Raw genomic sequence first — 21,836 nt, 5'->3', positions numbered from 1 at the left:
TCTGGGGGAGGCGTGGGTATTGATTTTATAGCATGCCACTTTACAACTATCATCAGTATTAGACAATATTTTTGCATAGTCTTTAAGATTTTCTAAGTATAGTATCATGTCATCTACAAAAAGTGATAGTTTGAATTCTTCTTTTCCTATTTGGATGCCCTGGATACCTTTTTCTTGCCTAACTGCTACGGCAGTATTTCCAGTACTATATTGAATAGAGGTGGTGAGAGTAGGCAACCTTGTCTTGTCCCTCATCTTAGAGGGAAAGCTTTTAGTTTTTCCCCCATTGAGAAAAATGCTTTCTGTGGCCTTGTTGTAGATGGCTTTGACTATACTAAGGAAAGTTCCTTCAACTCCAATTTTGTTGAGAAATTTTATTAGGATTATCTCTCTTTCTCACACAGACACCCTTTCTCTTTCTTTGTAAGTCTTGCTTGTGATTTATAGATCTTGTTTATTTTTTCAAAGAACCAGCTCTTGGTTTCAGTGATCTTTGGGATTGTTTTTGGGAGATTCCAGCTCATTAATTTCTGCTCTAAGTTTTACTATTTCCTTCCTCCTGCTTGGTTTGGGCTCCTTTTGTTAGTCATTTTCCAAAATCCTAAACTGTGAAGTAAATTATTTATGTGGGCCCTTCCTTCCTTCTTGATGAATGCTTGCTGAACTATAAACTTTCCTTTTAACACTGCTTTTGCTTTGTCCCAAAAGTTTGGTAGGTCCTGGCCTCATTCTCATTTGTTTCCAGGAATCTTTCAAGTTCCTCTTTTATTTCCTCTCTAACCCACTGGTTGTTCAGTAATGAGTTGTTTCATTTCCAGTTTTTTATTTGATTTTCCGCTTCTGGGTTTGAATTAACTTCTATTTTCAGAACATTGTTGTCTGAAAAGATATTTCATACAATTTTTATCCTCTTAATTTTGTGGAGGTATGTTTTGCCACCCAGTATGTGGTCTGTCTTGGAGAATGTCCCATGTGCACTGGAGAAGAATGTGTATTCAGCTTTTGGAGGGACGAAAAGACACACACACACATACACACACACACCTTCTTCTCCATTTCTTCCCTTAAATAAAGTATTTTCTTGATGAGCTTTCGTCTAGTTTACCTGTCAAGAAGCAACTGTCAAGGCCATCATTGCTGAGATGTTGCAATCTCCAACTTTTGCTTGTTACCATCAATGCCATCAATGCCTTTATTCAAGTCTGTTAGTTTGTTTTTTTTTGTTTTTTTTTTTAGTATTTTTCTGGTCCCTCATTTGGTACATATACCGTCAGAAGTGTGAGTTATTCCTGATGTAAATATTACTTGACCATGATAAATGACCTTTACTGTCTCTTATAACCTTCTTCAGCCTGAAGTCTATGTCATCTGATATTAGTGTGGCCACCGTGGATTTTTGGAGGGGATTGTTTGCAAGTTTGTTGTGTTTGTGGGACTTGTTTTATCTTAAAATAACCCATTTAGTTCTTATAAAGATGGTTTTGAGTCCAAGGAGTTCCTAAGTTGCTTATCTGCGAAGCTGTATATTGTTCCTTCAATACACAGTGAGTCTGAATGAGTCTGAATGGGTAAAATATTCTTGAGGCGTTAATTTCATTGAGTTTTTCTACCACTGCCTTTCAGTTCAGATGGTTTCATCTTATAAGTCTGCTGTAAATCCTAAGAATTTCCTTTGTGGGCTGGAGTGATAGCACAGTGGGTAGGGCGTTTACCTTGCACGCAGCCCACCCAGGTTCGATTTACAGCATCCCATATGGTCCCTGAGCACCGCTGGGAGTAATTCCTGAGTGCATGAGCCAGGAGTAACCCCTGTGCATCACCAGGTGTGACCCAAAAAGCAAAAAAAAAAAAATAGAATGTTCTTTTGTAAATAATTTTCTGTCTATGGTTTATGTCATTCTGATTAGGATGTTGTGTCTTGGAGTATTTTTATTTGGATTTCTTTTTTGCTGGTACATTTTGGGCCTCCTGGATCTTGGGTGCTTGCACCCTTCAGCTCTGGGAACCTCTCAGCAATGATGGCCTTGACAGTTGCTTCTTCATCAGAGTTTTGTTCCTGCCTCTCTGGGACCCTAGTGATTCTTATTTTGTTGCTTTTGAATTCATATTAAAGTTCTTGTCATTTGTTGGTTCATTTTGAGACTCTTTTCTATCTTCTGCTGTTGTCTGGAGATTTTTCTGCACCTTATCTTGGAGATCTCTGATTATGTCCTCAGCGGCTATTACTGTGTTGCTGAGGCCTTTCAGCGAGTTTTTCATTTCACCGACCAGGTTTTTCAGATCTCACATTTCTGTTTGTATTTTTGTTTGTATTTTCCTCATTTCTGCTCTCATATCCTCATGTGTTTATTGATTGTATTTTACATTTTTTCTCTGAGCTCTTTGTGCATCCTCAACAATTCTGTTTTATATTCCTTATCTCATTATTACTGATTCGTGATAATTATTACTTCTTAACTCATTATTTGTTGGATCATCCAGGTTAGCATCTTCACTCACTAAGCCTGGTGGATGTCTGCATTACTTTACCATTGTGACCTTTGCAGTTTGAAGTTGTCACTTGTGTGTTGTTGTGTGGTTAGTAACCTACAGTTAGGATGTCTTTGTATGTTTATGGTGAGTTATGGAAAAGTGAAGAAATGTGCAACTGTTGAGCTCAGTTCAATACTGACCTGAGGAGCAGAATGGCACTCCTGAGTTCAACCCAGAGCCCCTGACACCCACCTTCTTGGCCTTTCTTTAGTTTTCAGGAATGCAACTGGCCAGAACCAAGCCAGAATGGCTAGCAGCCCCATGACACGTCTTGCCCATCCTCTCACTCCACAACCCTTTGAACTTCACGGGCAGGTTTCAGTATTGACTTACGGAGTGATTCTGTGTTCAATCACTAGATCATATGTTTTATATGACTACTTTAAAAAACAAAATATGGGTTTTTGTTTGCAGAGACTTTTGATTACTTTTTCAATTTAATTACTTTTAATTGGCCTGTTGATTTGCTCGAGCTCGAGCAGGCCCAGTAACGTCTCCACTGGAGACTTTGTTGTTACTGTGTTTGGCATATCGAATACTCTCGGTAGCTTGCCGGGCAAGTTTTCTCTTTTTCTCCTGACTTAATCATATGATGTTTCAAGATTCTGAACATTCACTCATTTCTTCTTTGTTATCCAAATTAGTGCATAAAGTTGTTCACAGTGGTCTCTTATTCTTTACCTTTCTGTAACATCTGTTATAACTTCTCCACTTTCATTTCTGATTCAATATTTTCTGATTCCAATAACTTCTCTCTTTTTATTTATGATTCTTCATTTTGTATTTGTCATTCTACCCAAAAGTTGGATTTGTTTTACCTTTTCCCCCTTACTGTAGAGTTTCAGTTGACAAATCTGTTGAGTCTTGTAGGGGTTCTCTTATATGTGAAAATTTGCTTTTCTCTTGATGATTTAGGGATTCTATATCTTTGTCTTTTGTGTTTTAAATATAGTATTCCCTGGCTTCATGTTTGATTTTATGTAGTTTGGACTCTGTGCTTTCTGGGTCTGGAAATCTCTATCCTTTTTCACATTGGGTTACTTTTCAGCTATTATTTCTTCAAGTAAGAGTTTTTCCCCTTTGCTTTATTCTCCTTCTTGTACTCCTTCACTTAATCACTTAACTTCCCGTTAGTCGTCGATTGCTCAAGCGGGCGCCAGTAATGTCTCCATTTGTCCCTGTCTCGTGCTAGTGTAGCCCAATGGCATCTGTTCGCTCTGGGAACATGAAGGGCCTCAAACCGATCGTTCATGATCTTGACGAAGAAGTCTGACCATCTGGTAGGCTCTTCACTCGCTACCTGTCTGAATGCAAGGTTCCGTCCCAATGGAAAACCAGCAGGACCGTACTACTGTTCAAGAAGGGAGACATCCATGACATTGGCAACTATCGCCCGATCTGCCTATTTTCTGTCATCTACAAGTTGTTCACTCGAGTCATCCTAAGTAGGATTGGCAGAACACTAGATGAAGGACAACCATGCGAGCAAGCCGGGTTCCGCAAAGGATTCAGCACCATCGACCACATCCACACGATAACCAAGCTCATTGAGGTTTCTTGTGAGTTCAAGATGCCGCTCTGTCTATTGTTCATTGATTTAAAGAAGGCCTTTGATTCTGTTGAGACGGAAGCGGTCATTGAAGCCCTAGCCAATCAGGGCATTCAAGCCCAATACATCAGGATCCTTCCGTGAGCTGTATTGCGGATTCACTACCAGGATCTCACCATTCTACAAAGAAGTGATCGTTGATATCAAGAGAGGGGTGCGGCAAGGTGATACAATTTCACTGAAACTCTTCAGTGCCACCCTCGAGAACATCATGCAACGACTGGAATGGGAAGGAATGGGAGTGAAGATAGATGGTCGGCAACTACACCACCTCCGCTTTGCTGATGACATTGTTTTAATAACACCAAACATCAGCCAAGCGGCACAAATGCTGGCCGACTTTGACCGTGAGTGTGGAAAGGTAGGACTACAGCTGAATCTTACGAAGACATTGTTTATGAGAAACAGCCTCGTTCCTGATGCCCCATTCACTCTCAACGGAACGACCATCTCCGAATGCAACAGCTATGTGTACCTAGGTCGAGAGGTCAACATGACAAATGACCTGGCACCCGAGCTGCGCAGGAGGAAGAGAGCGGCTTGGAACACCTTCAAGAACGTCGAAGAAATAGCTAAGAGGACAAAGAACCTCCGGCTCCGGGCACATCTCTTTGATTCCACTGTTCTTCCTGCATTAACATATGCCTCAGAGACCTGGGCCCTATGCAAACAAGATGAGAAAGCCATTCAGGTCTCCCAAAGAAGAATAGAAAGAGTTATGCTTGGAATATCACGTTTCACTCAAATGAGAGAAAGAATCCGGAGTTCTGACATCCATCGACGATCTTGTACTCCTATTATGTAAATATTGTTCCTCTTGGTGGTGTCCTATAAATGTCATGTTTCTTCTTTTAAAAATTATATTTTTCTTATTCTACTGTTTTTTGTTAGTTTTTTTCCCCTGACATATCTCGTGCCACTAATTTTATCTTTGGATTCTGTCATTTTCCCACTGAGTCCATCTAGAGTATTTTTAATTCACTGTTGTATTTTTTACCATATCCAATGATACTTATTTCTGGTTCCTTGCTCAGAAATAATCCCTGTACTATATCTCGGTAAGTAAATTATTGGAGTACGTAAATACAAAATTTTAACAATGTATTTATAACATTCTTTCAAAATATGGAAATATTCACTTCAGATAATCTTGTAAGATCAGATTTGCTGGTGAGCATGAGAATTACACTACATTTATATTAGCAATCACTATGAATTTTAACCACAGAAGGACATCAGATGTATATTGACAAGTATTATACTAGCATCGCCTTAGCTGAGGGATTAAAAAAGTTGAAATGCCATTTTACTAGTACTATAAAAATAAACATAAAAGATATTCCAACTGTACTAAAGAACCCAAAGTTTTCAGTAAAAGATCTGTTGCTCATGGCCTGTCGCTACAAGACCCCAAATTCCTGCACTCAAATGAGCCCTCTGGCTGCTGATCAAGCTGCTTATTGGCTAAGATCCCAGAGACTCCGAAACAAAGCTCAGAACCCAGCAGCTTTTGGCAGAAATGCGTCCAGACTAGGCATTAAGTTTCCGGCACCAGACCACCCCAGGTGAAAATGGGTTTTGTGCCTTGGCCTGTTTCCCCTGGCGGCTCAGTCACTGCCATCTTCCAGAGGCCTAGGGACAGCCAGGGAGGGGCCCGCAGTGATAAGGAATGCAGAGCCTCATGGGATGGGGGCAGAGCTGGTCCTTCCCCCACCCCCACCCCCGCACCTCCTCCCCCCCTGTACCAGGAAGACCCATGAATGAGCCCTCTGGCTGCTGATCAAGCTGCTTATCGGCCATGATCCCAAAGACTCAGAAAACAGAGCTCAGAACCTAACGGCTTTTGGCAGAAATCCCTCCAGATTTAATTATTAAAACTTCAGAATTACAAAATCACATGGCTGCAATATGCAATGCATAATCAGCAATAGAAAACAAATTGTCTAATGTTGCCTTTTCGCCAGATCTGAGTGTTGTAGTACAATTCCAAAGAATAATGGTGGGTTTGGTGTCAAAATATTGAATGTAATCAAAGTAAGAGAAAGAGTAAATTGGAAATTGTCTGCCACACAGGTAGGGGGAGGGTGTGGGATGGGGAGGATACTGCACTGGTGAAGGATCAGATGTTTCATCATTGTATGACTGAGACTTTAACCAAAAACTTTGTAACAACTCTCACGGTGTTTCAATTAAAAAAAAATTAATATTAAAAAAATAAACTGGATGTTGACACCTTGAGAAAAAAAAAGATCTGTTGCTCATGAAAAACAAATAAAGTTCTTAATTTATAAAGATAGGAGAATAATCACTTTAACAATAAATTAGCATAGTTACAAAATTACAATGATATATAAAGGATATATATATATATATATATATATATATATATATATATCACGGTCACGATTCTTCCATTGTTCATCGATTTACTCGAGCGGGCCCAGTAATTTCTCCATCGTGAGATTTGTTGTTACTGTATTTGTCATATCGAATACGTCACGGGGAGCTTGCCAGGCTTTGCAGTGCAGGCGAAATACTCTCGGTAGCTTGCCGGGTTCTCTGAGAGGGGTGGAGGAATCCAACCCGGCTCAGCCAGGCCAGCTGAGCACAAGGCAAACTCCCTACCGCTGTGCTATCACTCCAGCCCATATATATATGTATATACAGAGAAAGATATCAGCCGAATTAGTCCTCAGTTATACACCAATGGGTGGTGTGGATCACACAAGTCAACATGTTATTGTTTTAAAGAAAATCTGCTTTTTCTCAGGGCATAAAAACATGTGTAACTAATTCATATATTCTTTATAAAACTACTAAAAGAAAAGAAAATAGCACAGTTAACATATAGAAAACTAATTGATCGACTTAAAGGAAGTTTGTACATGGAAAGAACAACTTTCTTTTTTTTATTATGAGACCATAGATTAAATAGAAAGCTTCATATAGTGACAGAAGGTGTAAAAAGGGATTGTATTGTATGTTCAAAAAAAGGCAAAAAGCTGAAAGATGTCTAGTGAGCAAATGCTGTAATGCAGTGTCCAATACTGCAATACATTGTTCACACTGAAGGATATTTCAAAGATGCAACATCACAGTGAATTATAAAGTGTAAAATTTCAGTTTTATTCATATCAAAATATATCACATAAAACAAGAAAACTTCACAAGCAGTTTTTTTAAAACAAAAGCTTTAATTTCTAAGTGTTTTACCATTTTAAAGTGGATGGCAGTATTGAATAAATAAATGAGCAAAGGTTTATTCTCAAGCACTACATAGTCTTCTGACACAGGACCAGGAGTGACCCCAGGCACTGACTGGGAATAACCCATAAACCCCATGGGTTGTGGTCCAAACCAACAAATAAATCTAAATTGTGTTCCTAAAAACAACTTATATTAGATTTTTAAAGTTCAGATGATCTCTTTAGATCATATTTTAAACAATCAACATATTGTACTGATATTTACCTTTTTTCCTTTTCCTTTTAGTTTTTATATCGTGATTTACAAAGCTGTTCGTAAAAGAGTTGTTTTAAGCATACAGTGTTCCAAAACCAATCCCACCACTAGTATGTCCCTCTCTCCTTCAATGTCCCCAGCTTCCTTCCCAAACCCTTGACAGTTATATAATAAGCTTAAGTCCTATCACTTGCTCCAACAAAACTTATGGATGGAATAATCAAAAAATAAATAAGTCAATAAATAAATAATCAAAAAATAAATAAGTCAACAAAAATTAATTTGTGGTGATTAATTGCTAAGTGATTTTTGACTACTCTAAATCAGATGTTTATTCATTATTTAAAATGTATAAAATTCCTTAGCAAGCTACAAATAAACATACCCTTCTTAATCTAGAAGAGGGCAACCATATACACCATTAACGAGTGCATAAATCCTTGCTAATGAACCCTTTATTATGCTTCTTGCAACTCTCACGGTGGTTTCAAGGGTATGAATTCCCTAAACTTTTTCTTTTCTATAAAACTCTATAGTTTCTTCAAGTCTGAGTGATTTGTCTGGATAGAGTATCCTTGGTGAGGTGTTCATTTCATTGAGTTTTTATACTCTCCTAACTTGCAGAGTTTCATTTGATAGATCCGCTGTGCATAGTATGGGCTTTCCTTTGTATGTAAGATCCTTTTTTTGATCTTGCTTCTTTAAGTACTTTTTCTCTTTTATTTTTGTCATTTTGTGTACAGTGTGTCTTGGAGGTTTTTTTTTCCATTGTTGGGACACTTTGGGCCTCTTTGATTTTGGGCCTATATTTCCTCAACTCTGAGAAATTCTTATCATTGATTTCTGTAACTATTTTTACTAGATTACATTTGCTTTTTTGTTCTTCAGGAACTCCAATAATTCCTATATTGTTCCTCTTTAACTCACCCTATAGTTCTCTGCTGTGCTGTTCATTTCATTTCAGACTATTTTCTGCCTTGAAGTGTTTCCTAACAGTTTCCTCCTTCTCATTTTAGAGCTCCTCTATTTTTTGCTTTGCTTCTGTTCTGTTATTCAGATATTCTGTTGAGTTTTTTTTGGTATCATCTGCCATGTACTTCATTTCTGTCATTTCTGATGTAGTAGGGTTTTTTTTCAACTCATACTTTCTTGAGCTTTGCTGATTACCAGTACCGTTGTTTCTTAGAGTTCATTGAACATCCTCATCATGGTGTCACTGAAGACATTATCTGATATTTTTTTGATATTGTTTATTTTCACCCAGTGAGCTTCATGGGCTTGTATTTTTCCAATTGGTTTACAAGAGTAGTTCTCCTGAGGTGAACTTTTACACTGAGACCCCCTGGAAAATTCTGAGGAATAAAGGCTAGGGTTGCTCTTTTTCTTCTCTACCTTCGCTACCAAATGACAGGGAGAAGAATAACTGAGCGGTGTGTAGTTTGTTGGGTGAACACAGTCACTCATTTAATGAGCTGTGGTGTGGCACAGTTTAGGTGTGGAAACTGCTGGAACTTCGCTGGTAGGGCTCTGCCTCCCATTCCAGATAGGTCAAGTGATGCCAGCCAGAGCCAAGACTCATCTAGAATGGTGGAGCAGCAAGTAAAAGTTCTGATGTCCATCTTCTAAAATGATTATCTTATGTTATCTTATATGTCCTATATATATACACATTTTACTTCTCCATTGTTTTTTTGGTACTAATTAAATAATTTCTAATATAGCATTTATTTTCTTAAAATTTTTAATTACTTTTGAATTATGTTTTTAGTGAATACTCTAGGACTTAAAACCATTTACAACCAATTTATCAGAGCATATTTCAAATTTATACAAAGGTTATTATAGAAATATTATTCTAGATTATTTTTCTTCCATATTTGTCCTACTAGTATAATACATGTTATGTATAAATGTGTCACCAATCTAATAGAACATTATTATAATTGTTACTGTATATAAGCATTTTTTTTCTTTTTGAGTCACACCCAGCAAAGCACAGGGGTTACTCTTGGCTCATGCACTCAGGAATTACTTCTGGTGGTACTCAGGGGACCACATGGGATGCTGGGAATCGAACCCTGGTCGGCCGCGTGCAAGGCAAACACCCTACCCGCTGTGCTATCACTCCAGCTCCCTATATAAGCACTTTTTAAATAAGGCAAAATGGTATATATTTATAAAATTTATTACATTAACTTCGTTTGCTTATCTTTAGTAGCTCTCTTCATTTATTCCTGTGGATTCAAGTTACAATTTAGGAGTATCTCCTTGATTCCTTACATCTGAGTTCCCATGTACATACTCCTTATGTGTTCATTGTTAGATATATCTTACATTAAAATCATATTATACCTCATATGCAATTTTTTTGTGGTCCACACCTGGCTGTGCTCAGGGCTTACTCACTCTTAGCTTCTTACTCAGGGATCACTTCTGGCTCTGTACTCAGGGATCACCCCTGGAGGACTCAGGGGACCATATAGGGTGCTGGGGATCGAGCCCAGGTTGGCCATGTGCAAGGCAAGCACCCTACCCACTGTACTATAAGCTCCAGCCTCTCTTTCACAATTTTTGAAAATCAGTTCAGAGAAAACTAGAGATTATATAAGCAATTATGGAGCTCTTCAGAATATCTATAGTATAACCTTTGCTGGTGTTTTGTAGGTTCAAATAACTTTCAGTATAAAGAACTTCTTTGGTGTACTTTTGTCAGAAACTTCAAGTAGTACTTTTAAATCTGGAAAATATGTGTTTCTGTTATTTGGAAATAGCTGTACTTCACATTTAATTTTAGAAAATAATTCTGGTGGACATAAGATCAACAATTTGGTGGTCAACAATCTTCTCATTTCCACCATTTTTTCATACTACTATTTCCTCTGTTTCTAAAAATAATAAGTTATTATTATAAGTCAACGTTATCTCATAACTGGTTGTCTATGAAGATAAACTCCATGACATCATCTAAAAAATTAATTTTGAGTTGTATATTGAAAAAGCATTAATTTATTAAATAACTATTTCTACTTAAAACAGTATCACATGTATACATTGATTGAACAATAATTATCTTCTACATATAAACAATAGCAAATATGTTGGCTTGGTTCATTGACTTGGCCATTATTAGAGAAGCTCTACATAAAAAAAATTAACTGACAATACTTTATCTCTGCTATTTAAATAACTTTCTTCATTTCTCTTTATTCACAATCATTACCAAAATCAGTACTCACCAACCAATTGTTGCCACTGGGAAGGATTAAGGGAGGATAGATAGGACAGGTAGCACTCCAGAAAATAAATGAAAGTTGTTTTTAGGAAGGAGGAGGAGGTGCTAAAAGGTGGTAAAGTATTATGCATAAAACCCTATCAGTAACAGTTCTGTAAACTACAGTGCCAAAAATTTATTCTAAAAAGTGCCTGTCATAGAGGTAGGCTGATGGGGACAGGGAAAAACTGGGGACATTGGTGGAGGAAAGAAACACTGGTGAAAAGATTGTTATTTTGGTGGGAATATTGCATGGCTGAAACCCAAACATCAGTAACTGTATAATTCATGGTGACTAAACTAAAAAAAAAGAAAAACTCAGTGGGACCCTTAACCAAAAATCTTTACTAAGGAAGTCAAAATACAAAATTGTTATCCTACATCAAAATTATTTACATTTAAGATAGATATTTTAAAATTCTCTTGTAATATAAATATTTATGATTGGTTGCTTCTTCAGTTTAAGTAAAAGAAAAAGAAGGAAACTTTAAGAAGCATAACATGGAGAATGTTCTAGGTTGACATTCTGTCCTTTCCCTCTCCCCTTAATTTTATTTAAGCACTGTGGTTACAAAGCTGTTCATAATATATTTGTTTCCAGCATTTAATGTTTCAACACCAATCCCACCATCATGACTCTCTCCACCAATGTCACCAGTTACCCACTACCCCAAAAGTCTGACATCTTAGAAAGTATAAAATAATTTTATATTGTTTGTTACGCTGTACTTTAAATAAAGTTGAATAATGCTGTCTGAGTTTTCAATTTAGATTTGGCTATTTTTCTATTCTGAAAGGTATTCATGTAAACTTCACTTTATATAATGGGAATTTGTGTCAGTAAACAAATGTGGAAATACAAGTAAAGATAATATTAAAATTAAAAAGAAATATGCCATCAAAGTATCAACTTTGTCAGACACAATTGTAACCAGAAAAAAAATCAAAAGATAGCACGTTCTATCCAGAAACAGATTGATTTCATTTCCTATCATTTTGAGCATTATTCAAAATTTTGTGAGGTATAATCAACATGTCTTTCCCTATAAAACTATTATTTTTTTATGCAAATAGAATATAGCATTAAAATTATTTTTAAGTCATTAAATGTACCATATGTGTTTATTGTTTAATGGATGTTAAAAATGATGAAACTACAATGGTTTCTATAGTCTATTAACATTAAATGGCTTTAAGTAAAAAATTCTTTTATATTAAACATGTTGTATAGATAAAATTTTTAACAAAGTTATGGATATTCACATATTTTATTATGCATATATGTGCCTTTAGCTCTAAAATTATTGTATTTTTAAACTTAATTAAATGAAATAATATTATGTGAGAAAATTTATGTGGAAAAAAATTTTAAAAACCTAATTTTATTGTTTCTATAGATGAAAACTGTTATAACTCAGAAAATCATCCAGAAATTCAACAAAAAATTTTTTTGATTGTCATGCTAATCTTATAATAACAAATATATCTTTGTTCTTGTATTCTTTTTGTATCATTTACTCAACATTTTCTCATGAGTAAAATTTAAATCAGATTTAATGAAATATTCTTTTTTTTCCTTAGGAAAAAGTCCAAGAGAAGGAAGAAAATCTGAATCATGTAAACCAATTCTCAAAGTAGAGTACAAGACCTGTAAAAATAGGTAAGAATTTTTGCTTTGAAAGATATGGGAAAACAGCAGAGACGAGAAAGCAAGTAAATTTTAGTCTGTGTATTTTACTGTGCATAGTTTCATAGATTATGAGTATTAGCTGAATCTTCTATATGAATAACAGATTTATTGTCATGGAATAAACACTTGCATCATTTTGTATTTTAAATAGTTATTTTAAATTTTCTAATCAGGCTGGAGCAATAGCACAACGAGTAGGGTATTTGCCTTGCACGTGGCTGAGCTGGCCGACCTGAGTTCGATTCCTCTGCCCCTCTGGGAGAGCCCAGCAAGCTACCGAGTGTATCTCGCCCGCATAGCAAAGCCTGGCAAGCTACCTGCGACGTATTCGATATGCCAAACACAGTAACAACAAGTCTCACAATGTTACTGGGCCTGCTCGAGCAAATCAATGAACAAAAGAGGACAGTGACAGATAAATATTCAAATTGTATGTATACATAGGTTTTATACATAGGTCTGTGTTACTATACATATTTACAAGTAGCATTCATTCAACATAATTAGGCAAAATCATGTAAATAATTACACCTGAAAAATATTAAGTACATCACAAAGTTTTGTAGTTCAGAATTTTAATTCTGGCTCTTATGTATTTTTATTGTGCTAGGGCTTGATCCCAAGGTCTTAAACATGCAAGGCATACATTATGCCACTGAGTCACATCCTTATCCCCACAGAATCTAACATTCCAAAGTTAGAAGCAATATAGTTAGATAAGTAGATACTGGGGGTATGATGCTGCCAACAGGTCAACCTGTAACTGCGTGGCGAGTGCATCAGCAGCCTGATGTTGCCTTCAGGATTCTTGATACCCCAAAATTGCTGTTGTGCCTTTGGCCAGACCCCAACAACTTGGGAACAAGTCTTCTTTTTTTGTTTGCTTTTTTGTGTTTTAATGTTTGATTGAATTTCTTTTTTTTTTTTAATTTTTATTAGTGAGACACCATGAGGTACAGTTGTAGATTTACAAATTTTGTGCTTGGGTTTCAATTTACAATGATCAAATACCTATCCCTCCACCAGTGCCCATTTCCCACCACCACAGATCCCAGTATCCCTCCCACCCCCATCCCCCCCATTCCCCCCATCCCCCCATCCCACCCTGTCTTTGGGAACAAGTTTTACCAAGAAATTAAATGGCCAAAAGTTAGGTATGTGGGAGTCACACCCACAAACCACCTCTAGCTCAGCTATACAAGCTCACTCAGAGTTGGGATGGGCTACCTCCCCACTTCTCAATACACATGGAAGAACTGGCAGTCACCTCCATGAACCAACTCAAGCACCACCCTGTAAGGCTCTAGTATTGGCCTTGCCTCAGAGATCCCTAAATAAATCTCAAAAGAGATCAAAGGCCGCAGTTAGGCTCAGACCCATACATGTCTGAACAGTCTGGAGTAAATTGGAGGGGGCGAGTTGGCCTGCTCCTGCCCAAGCAGAGTCCCCAGCAGCCACTTGCTTCCACAATCCAAAATTGCCAACATACCCCAAACCTGACTCCACTATCTCAGGATGGACCTCACCAAGATATAATCTGCTGAAAATGTTGTAATGTAAATCTTAATGCACCAACAGCCCTGGCCCAGAGACACAGCAGCAAGTCCTGTGCCAGACACCACAGTGCCAGAGATCTCTCTGGGCCCCATACTGAGCCAGTATCACCAGGGCACCCCAAATGGAGCAGGTAGAGTCTCCCTGCCTACTCCAGATGGAATCCAGGTGACCAAGAGCTTCCACAAGCAAGGCCCAGGTATGCGGGATCTCGGACTACATCTCCAGGCTGCATGGTGACAGAAGATCTGGGCTGTCCCTCCCCGGGTCCCCAACTGCCCAGAAAACTGGCTCTCATCTCCACAATTAGCCTCCAGGCACCATCTTAGCACACCAACACCCTGGCTCAGAGACAGACACAGCATCAAATCCCAGATGACACCATAGCACCGGCGATCTCTCCAAACCCATACCGAGCCAATATCACCAGGGCACCCCAGATGAGCAAGTGCAGTCTCCCCGCCTACTCCAGATGGAATCCCAGTTACCAAGAACTTCCACAAGCAAGGCCCAGGTATGCGGATTCCAGGACTACATCTCCAGGCCGCATGGTGGCAGAGGATCTGGGCTGTCTCTCCCTGGGTCCTCGCCTGCCCAGAAAACTGGCTGTCATCTCCACAATTAGCCTCCAGGCACCATCTTAGCACACCAACAGCCCTGGCTCAGAGACACAGCAGCAAGTCCCAGATGACATCACAGCATCAGAGATGTCTCCAGGCCCCATACTGAGCCAATATCACTGGGACACCCCAGATGGAGCAGGTGCAGTCTCCCCGCCTACTCCAGATGGAATCCCCGTGACCCAAGAGCTTTCAAAGCAAGGCCTAGGTTTGCAGGTTCAGGACTAAATCTCCAGGATGCATGGTGGCAGAGGACCTGGGCTGTCCCTCCCTGGGTCACCACCCACCCAGAAGACTGGTTGTAATACCCACAATTTGCCTCCGGATGCCATCTTAGTGCACCAAAAGGCCTGCCCCAGAGGCTCCCAATTGAATCCCCATGCATTAGTGCCATACAGAGATATCTCTGGAATCCAACCATTTACAAGCTAGAAATTCCATTTACAGTCTCGCCCATGTGAGCTCTCGTGATATTTGAAATGAGCTATAGAAAATATATTATCTAGTGTCTGCCCCTGGCATGTAGGCTTGAATGGTGGTGGGAAAATTTGAGCAAAATTAGTGCTCCAAATTAGAGAGAGAGTATTGGGGAAATTGTCTGCCATAGAGGAAGGGTGAGGACTGTGATATGTATGTATGTAAGGGTGGGGGGATACTTGGGACAGTGGTGGTGGAAAATGTGCACTGGTGGAGGGATGGGTGTTTCATCATTGTATGGCTGAATCTCAAACATGAAAGCTTTGTAACTATCTCACGGTGATACAATAAAATAAAAAAGTAATGTGGAGTTCATGCCCAATTTAATCAGCTTAATCAATGGCTGTACAAATAGCAGTACTTCCACATTATTTTAAAAAAGATAAATATATTTGATATAATGAAGCAACACTAAATATTACTATATATAAAAATAAAGAACAGTAATTTTTTCTTTTAATTAAATTCCTTCGAGATATGCAGTTATAAAGATGTTCATGATCAGGTTTTGGTCATACAATTTTCTAACACCTATCCCTCCATCATTATACGTTTGCACCATCAGTGTCCCCAGTTTCCCTCACCAGTCTGTCTCTGATGGGCACTTTACTTCTTCCTCTCTCTCTCTCTCTGTCTCTTCTCTCTCTTCTTTTTAGCATTATGATCTGCAATACAATTACTGAGAGTGATCATGTTTGTTTCTTTACCTCCTTTCAGCTCACCGTTCTTATTCAGAATGATTTTTTCCAACTATTCATGTGATAGTATGCCCTTCTCTATCTCAACCGCCTTCTCCCACAGCACTTGAAGCAGGTTTCCAACCATAGACCAATCATCTTTGCCCTTGTTTCAACTGTCCTTGGGTATATTAGTCTCATATTTAGTTTTATTACTTCCCACAAATGAGTGCAACCATTCTATACCTGATGCTCACCTTCTGACTCATTTTACTCAGCATTATACTCTCCATGTGCATCCATTTTTAAGCAAATTTCATCACTTAATTTTTCCTAATAGCTGCATTGTATTCCATTGTAAAGATTTACCATGGTTTCTTTATTCAGTCATCTGTTCTCGGGCACTGTGATTGTTTCTGGATTCTGGCATTTGTGAATTGTGCTGTAATAAACATAGAAGAGAGGATGGCATTTCTGCTGTGTGTTTTGGGGCCCTCAGGATATATTCCCAGAAGTGGTATTTCTGGGTCATGGGGAACCCGATTTCTAGCTTTTTGAGGAATGCCCATATTGTTTTCCAAAAAAACTGGACCAGTCAACATTCTTACCAATGATGAAGGAGAATCCCTTTCTCTTCATATCCATGCCATCACTGGCTGCTCTTGTTCTTGTTGATGTGTAGCCAATCTCTGTGGTATAAAATGACAACTCATTGCTTTAATTTACAGCTTCCTGATGATTAGCAATGCAAAGCATTTTTTCATGGGTTTTTGGCCATTTGTATCTCTCATTTGAGGAAGTTTCTGATCATTTTATCTCTCCATTTTTTGATGGAGTTGGATGTTTTTTCTTGTAGTGTTCTTCCAATTGTAGAATGGTGAGATCCTGGTAGTGAATCCGCAATACAGCTCACGGAGGATCCTGATGTATTGGGCTTGAATGCCCTGATTGGCTAGGGCTTCAATGACCGCTTCCGTCTCAACAGAATCAAAGGCCTTCTTTAAATCAATGAACGTTAAACAGAGCGGCATCTTGAACTCCCGAGAAACCTCAATGAGCTTGGTTATCGTGTGGATATGGTCGATGGTGCTGAATCCTTTGCGGAACCCTGCTTGCTCGCATGGTTGTCCTTCATCTAGTGTTCTGCCTATCCTGTTTAGGATGACTCGAGTGAACAACTTGTAGATGACAGACAATAGGCAGATCGGGCGATAGTTGCCAATGTCATGGATGTCTTCCTTCTTGAACAGTAGTATGGTCCTGCTGGTTTTCCATTGGGACGGAACCTTGCATTCAGACAGGTAGCGAGTGAAGACCCGAGCCAGTGTATTGATGAGTACTGACGGCAGGTTCTTCAGGTGTTCAGGTCTGACCTTGTCTGGGCCGGGTGCTGTTTGTTTCTTTACCGATGAAATGGTGTGTCGGATTTCAGAAGGGAGAACGTTGGGAACGACATATCCATCCTGTGGAATTTGGTATGTCGGCAAGTGGACATGGCTATCGAAGAGATTTGAGTAGAAGTCATGGATAATCTTCTACATTGCCGTTCTGGAGGATGTGATGGATCCATCAGGACGTCGGAGGGCAGTCATCTTGGTCTTGTAGTTGGCGAAGGACAGGCGGGCGTTACGAATACTTTTCCCGGCTTCTGCCGCATCTACCAGTACTTCTGCTCTTCTCTCTTTGAGGTCTTCCTTGATCGCATCTCTGCACTGCTTTGCGAGCTCGGATGTTAGCTTGCGGTTGCCTGAGGCATGCGCCAAACCACGCTGGCGAATTAGCTCAAGAGTTTTCAAAGATAGGCGATTTTTTGTGGCTATCTCTCTCTTGGCGTTCCTCGCACATTCATGGAGGTGCTGAACCAGTCGATCGTATTCCTCGTCAATGTTTTCAACAATGGCATCTTCCCATGTTGCCGCAATAGTACCAAAGAGTTCCCAGTTGGTGGTCATTCTGGGAGTTCTCTTTTTGAACTTTGCAGCCCTTTCTCCCCGCTCTGTAAAGTAGAATTTTGCACGAAGGAGACGGTGGTCTGATCCCGTTCGAAATTTTGGGACAACAGCGACATCAGTCAGGCAAAACCGTCGATTGAATATGATGTGGTCTATTTCGTTGTGGAATCGTCCACCGGGAGACTCCATGTCCATCGTTTAGATTCTGCCTTCTGGAACTGTGAGTTACCATGAATGGTCTTGGTCGACATGATGAACTCAGACAGTCTCTCACCCTGTTCGTTCCATTCTAGGCCATGGGTCCCAATGTGAAGTTCTTCAGCTGGTCTTCTCGGTCCTATCTTGGCATTAAAATCACCCACAATGATCTTGTAGAAGGTGTGGTCTTCTTTATAGAACTTCTCTAGCTCCATGTAGAACTTCTCAATTTCTCTTTCATCATAATGAGATGTTGGTGCGTAGACAACGAAGATAGAAACTGCAGGCAGTCAGCCACATCTATTCAAATGTAAACGTCCGATTCAGGTTGTTAGGCATTCAAATGAATCAATGCTCTTGGCCAAGTTTGTGTTGACAAGGACACTGACGCCTCCAACACCTCTTTTATCGCATGTTCCGAGGAATAATTCTTCTCCAGTGTTGAAAATGGCATGGTGAGATTCGTGCCTTCTTGTCTCGGTCAGACCAATGATGTCGTACTTGATCATTCGCGCTTGTACCATCAGGTCCTCGATGGATGCATCTGATGCTAGCGTACGTGCATTGAAAGTACAGACGATCATTTTTGTCTTCCTTCGTTGTGGCAGCCTAGGTTGGCCTTGAGATTTTGTCAGCCTCTCCTTTCTCATCCTTCTCAGTGCTGCCATGTCGGTGAAGCCTTCAAAGTCAGGTGAATGAGACCAGTTGTAGTTACTGGTTTTGGCATATCGAATACACAGCGTTGATGTCAAGAGAGGGGTGCGGCAGGGTGATACCTTTTCACCGAAACTCTTCAGTGCCACCCTCGAGAACATCATGCGACGACTGGAATGGGAAGGAATGGGAGTGACGATAGATGGTCAGCAACTACACCACCTCCGCTGTGCTGATGACATTGTTTTAATAACACCAAACATCAGCCAAGTGGCACAAATGCTGGCCGACTTTGACCGTGAGTGTGGAAAGGTAGGACTACAGCTGAATATTACGAAGACAATGTTTATGAGAAACAGCCTCGTTTCTGATGCCCCATTCGCTCTCAATGGAACGACCATCTCCAAATGCAACAGCTATGTGTACCTAGGTCGAGAGGTCAACATGACAAATGACCTGGCACCCGAGCTGCGCAGGAGGAAGAGAGTGGCTTGGAACGCCTTCAAGAACGTCGAAGAAATAGCTAAGAGGACGGAAGAACCTCCGGCTCCGGGCACATCTCTTTGATTCCACTGTTCTTCCTGCATTAACATATGCCTCAGAGACCTGGGCCCTACGCAAACAAGATGAGAATGCTATTCAGGTCTCCCAAAGAAGAATAGAAAGAGCTATGCTTGGAATATCATGTTTCACTCAAATGAGAGAAAGAATCCGGAGTTCTGACATCCGTCGATGATCAAGGATCAGGGACGCTGTCTCATATGCCAAGGTGTCGAAAATCAGATGGGCTGGTCACGTAATGAGATTTAAAGACGACCGTTGGACTAGAGCTGTTACTGATTGGATTCCACGGGATGTCAAAAGACCACATGGCCACCCACCTACCAGATGGTCAAACTTCTTCATCAAAATCATGAATGATCGGTTTGAGGCCCTTCATGTTCCCGGAGCGAACAGATGCCATTGGGCTACACTAGCACGCGACAGGGACAAATGGAAATGTTACTGGCGCCCGCTCGAGCAAATCAACAACTAACGGGAAGTTAAGTGATTAAGTGATTAAGTGTTCTTCCAATGCCTTATAAATCTTGGGTATCAGATGGGTATTTGGTAAATAATTTTTCCCAGTCTCTGTGCTGTCTCTGTAGCTTGGTCACCATTTCTTTTGAGTGCAGAAGCTTCTTAGTGTAATGTAGTCCCATTTGTTTATCTTTGCTTCCAATTGCTTGGTCAGTGTTGTTTCATCTTTGAAGATGCCTTTAGCTTCAATGTCCTGGATAGTTCTGCCCACATTTCCCTCCATGTACCTTATGGAAATAGATCTGATATTAAGGTATTTGATCCATTTTGATCTGACTGTTGTGCCAGGTGTTAGAAAGAGATCTGAGTTCATTTTTTTTTTTTGCATGTAGCTGCCCAGTTTTCCTATCATGACTTGTTGAAGAGGCTTTCCATGCCCAACCTCATATTTCTTGCTCCTTTATCAAAGATTAGGTGATCATATATTTGAGAGTCTGTGTCAGGATATTCAACTCTTTCACTGACCTGTGGTCTGTCTTTATTCCATTACTATGCTAATTTAATTACTACCGGTTTGTGGGACAGTTTGAAGTTTGGGAATGTAATGCCTCTCATCTTCTTTTTCCCACAGATTTCCCTAGCTATTCATGGGAGTTTGTTGTCCTGTATGAATTTCAGGAGTTTTTGATCTATTTCTTTAAAAATTGTCATGGGTATCCTTATAGGGACTACATTGAATATGTATAATGCTTTGGGAAGTATTGCCATTTTGATAATGTTAATCTTTCTAATTCATGAGCAGGGATGTGTTTTCATTTTCTTGTGCCATCTTTTATTTCTTGAAGTAGTGTTTTGTAGTTTTCTTTGTATAGGTCCTTCACCTATTGTGAACGGGATTGTTTTTCTAATATTTTTCTCTTCCGTTCCATTATTTGTATATAAGAGAGTCATAGACATTTGGGTATTGATTTTGTAACCTGCCACGTTACTATACAAATCTATTGCTTCTAGATTTTCTAAGTATACTATCATGTCATCTTCAAATAATGAAAGCTTGACTTCTTTCTTTTCTCTCTGGATGCCCTTGATATTTTTATTCATGCCTAACTGCTATGGCAAGTACATCCAGTACTATATTGAATAGGAGTAGTGAGAGTGGGCAACCTTGTCTTGTGCCTGACCTTTAGGGGAAAGTCTTTAGTATATCCCCATTGAGAATAATGCTTGCTGTGGGCTTGTGGTAGGTGGTAGATGGCTTTGGCTGTATTGAAAGAACTTTTTTAAACTCCCATTTTGTTGAGAGTTTTTATGAATGGGTGCTGACCTTGTTAAATGCTTTCTCTGCATCTATCGATATAATCATATGTTTTTAATCTTTATTATTGATATGGTATATTTATTATGTTGGTTGATTAGCGAATGTTAAACCTCCCTGCACCTGGATAAATCTTATTTGGTCATGGTGTATGATCTTTTTGATGAGTCATTTTATTTTCTTTGCTAATATTTTGCTGAGGATCTTTGCCTCTATATTCATCAGGGATATCAGCTTATAATTCCTTTTTTTGTGATGTCTTTCTGCTTTAGGTATCAAAATGATATTTGCCTCATAGAAACTAGAAGTGTTTCTATTCAGTTTCTTGGGAAAGCTTGAAAAGAATTGGCAATATTGTTACTAGTAGGGTATCACATCATGCCTACCACTTTACCTCCTTTCATCACTAAATTTTTGTTCAGAGTGATCATTTTCAAGTATCATTGTCATATTGGTTCTTTCTCTGCCCTAACTATGCTCCCCGCTGCACTCTGCACTTTGTGGCAAGCTTTCTACCATGGACTAGTCCTACTGGCCCTTGTTTCTACTGTCTTTGGGCATTGCTCACATACTATGGTTTGTTCATTGTATTTTTTATCATGCAAATGAATGCAATCATTCTGTGTTTCCTCTCTCCCTTTAACTGATTTCACTCAGCATGATACTCTCCATGTCCATCCATGTATAAGCAAATTTCATAAATTCATTTTTCCTAACAGCTGTGTTCCATTGTGTAGCTGTACCATAGTTTCTTTATCTACTCATTGATTCTGGGATACTTCGGTTATTTCTAGATTCTGTCTTC

General features: G+C 39.3%; 1 protein-coding gene across 7 annotated transcripts in view; it reads left to right on the top strand.

Annotated features, from left to right (window-relative positions):
- Positions 1-21,836, top strand: part of STXBP5L (syntaxin binding protein 5L) — a 348,858-nt gene that overhangs the window by 181,868 nt on the left and 145,154 nt on the right. For all 7 annotated transcript variants that reach the window (XM_056109191.1, XM_056109190.1, XM_056109192.1 and 4 more), the window contains one exon: positions 12,456-12,534. In XM_056109191.1, coding sequence (XP_055965166.1) covers positions 12,456-12,534 — 79 coding nt within the window. The remainder of the gene's footprint in view (positions 1-12,455; positions 12,535-21,836) is intronic.

The sequence above is a fragment of the Sorex fumeus genome, unplaced genomic scaffold (genome assembly GCF_029834395.1).
Source record: "Sorex fumeus unplaced genomic scaffold, SorFum_2.1 ptg000265l, whole genome shotgun sequence".
In the NCBI taxonomy this organism is placed as follows: Eukaryota; Metazoa; Chordata; class Mammalia; order Eulipotyphla; family Soricidae; genus Sorex; species Sorex fumeus.
The sequence above is the reverse complement of the archived record's forward strand: the minus strand, read 5'-3'. Positions and strand labels throughout refer to the sequence as shown.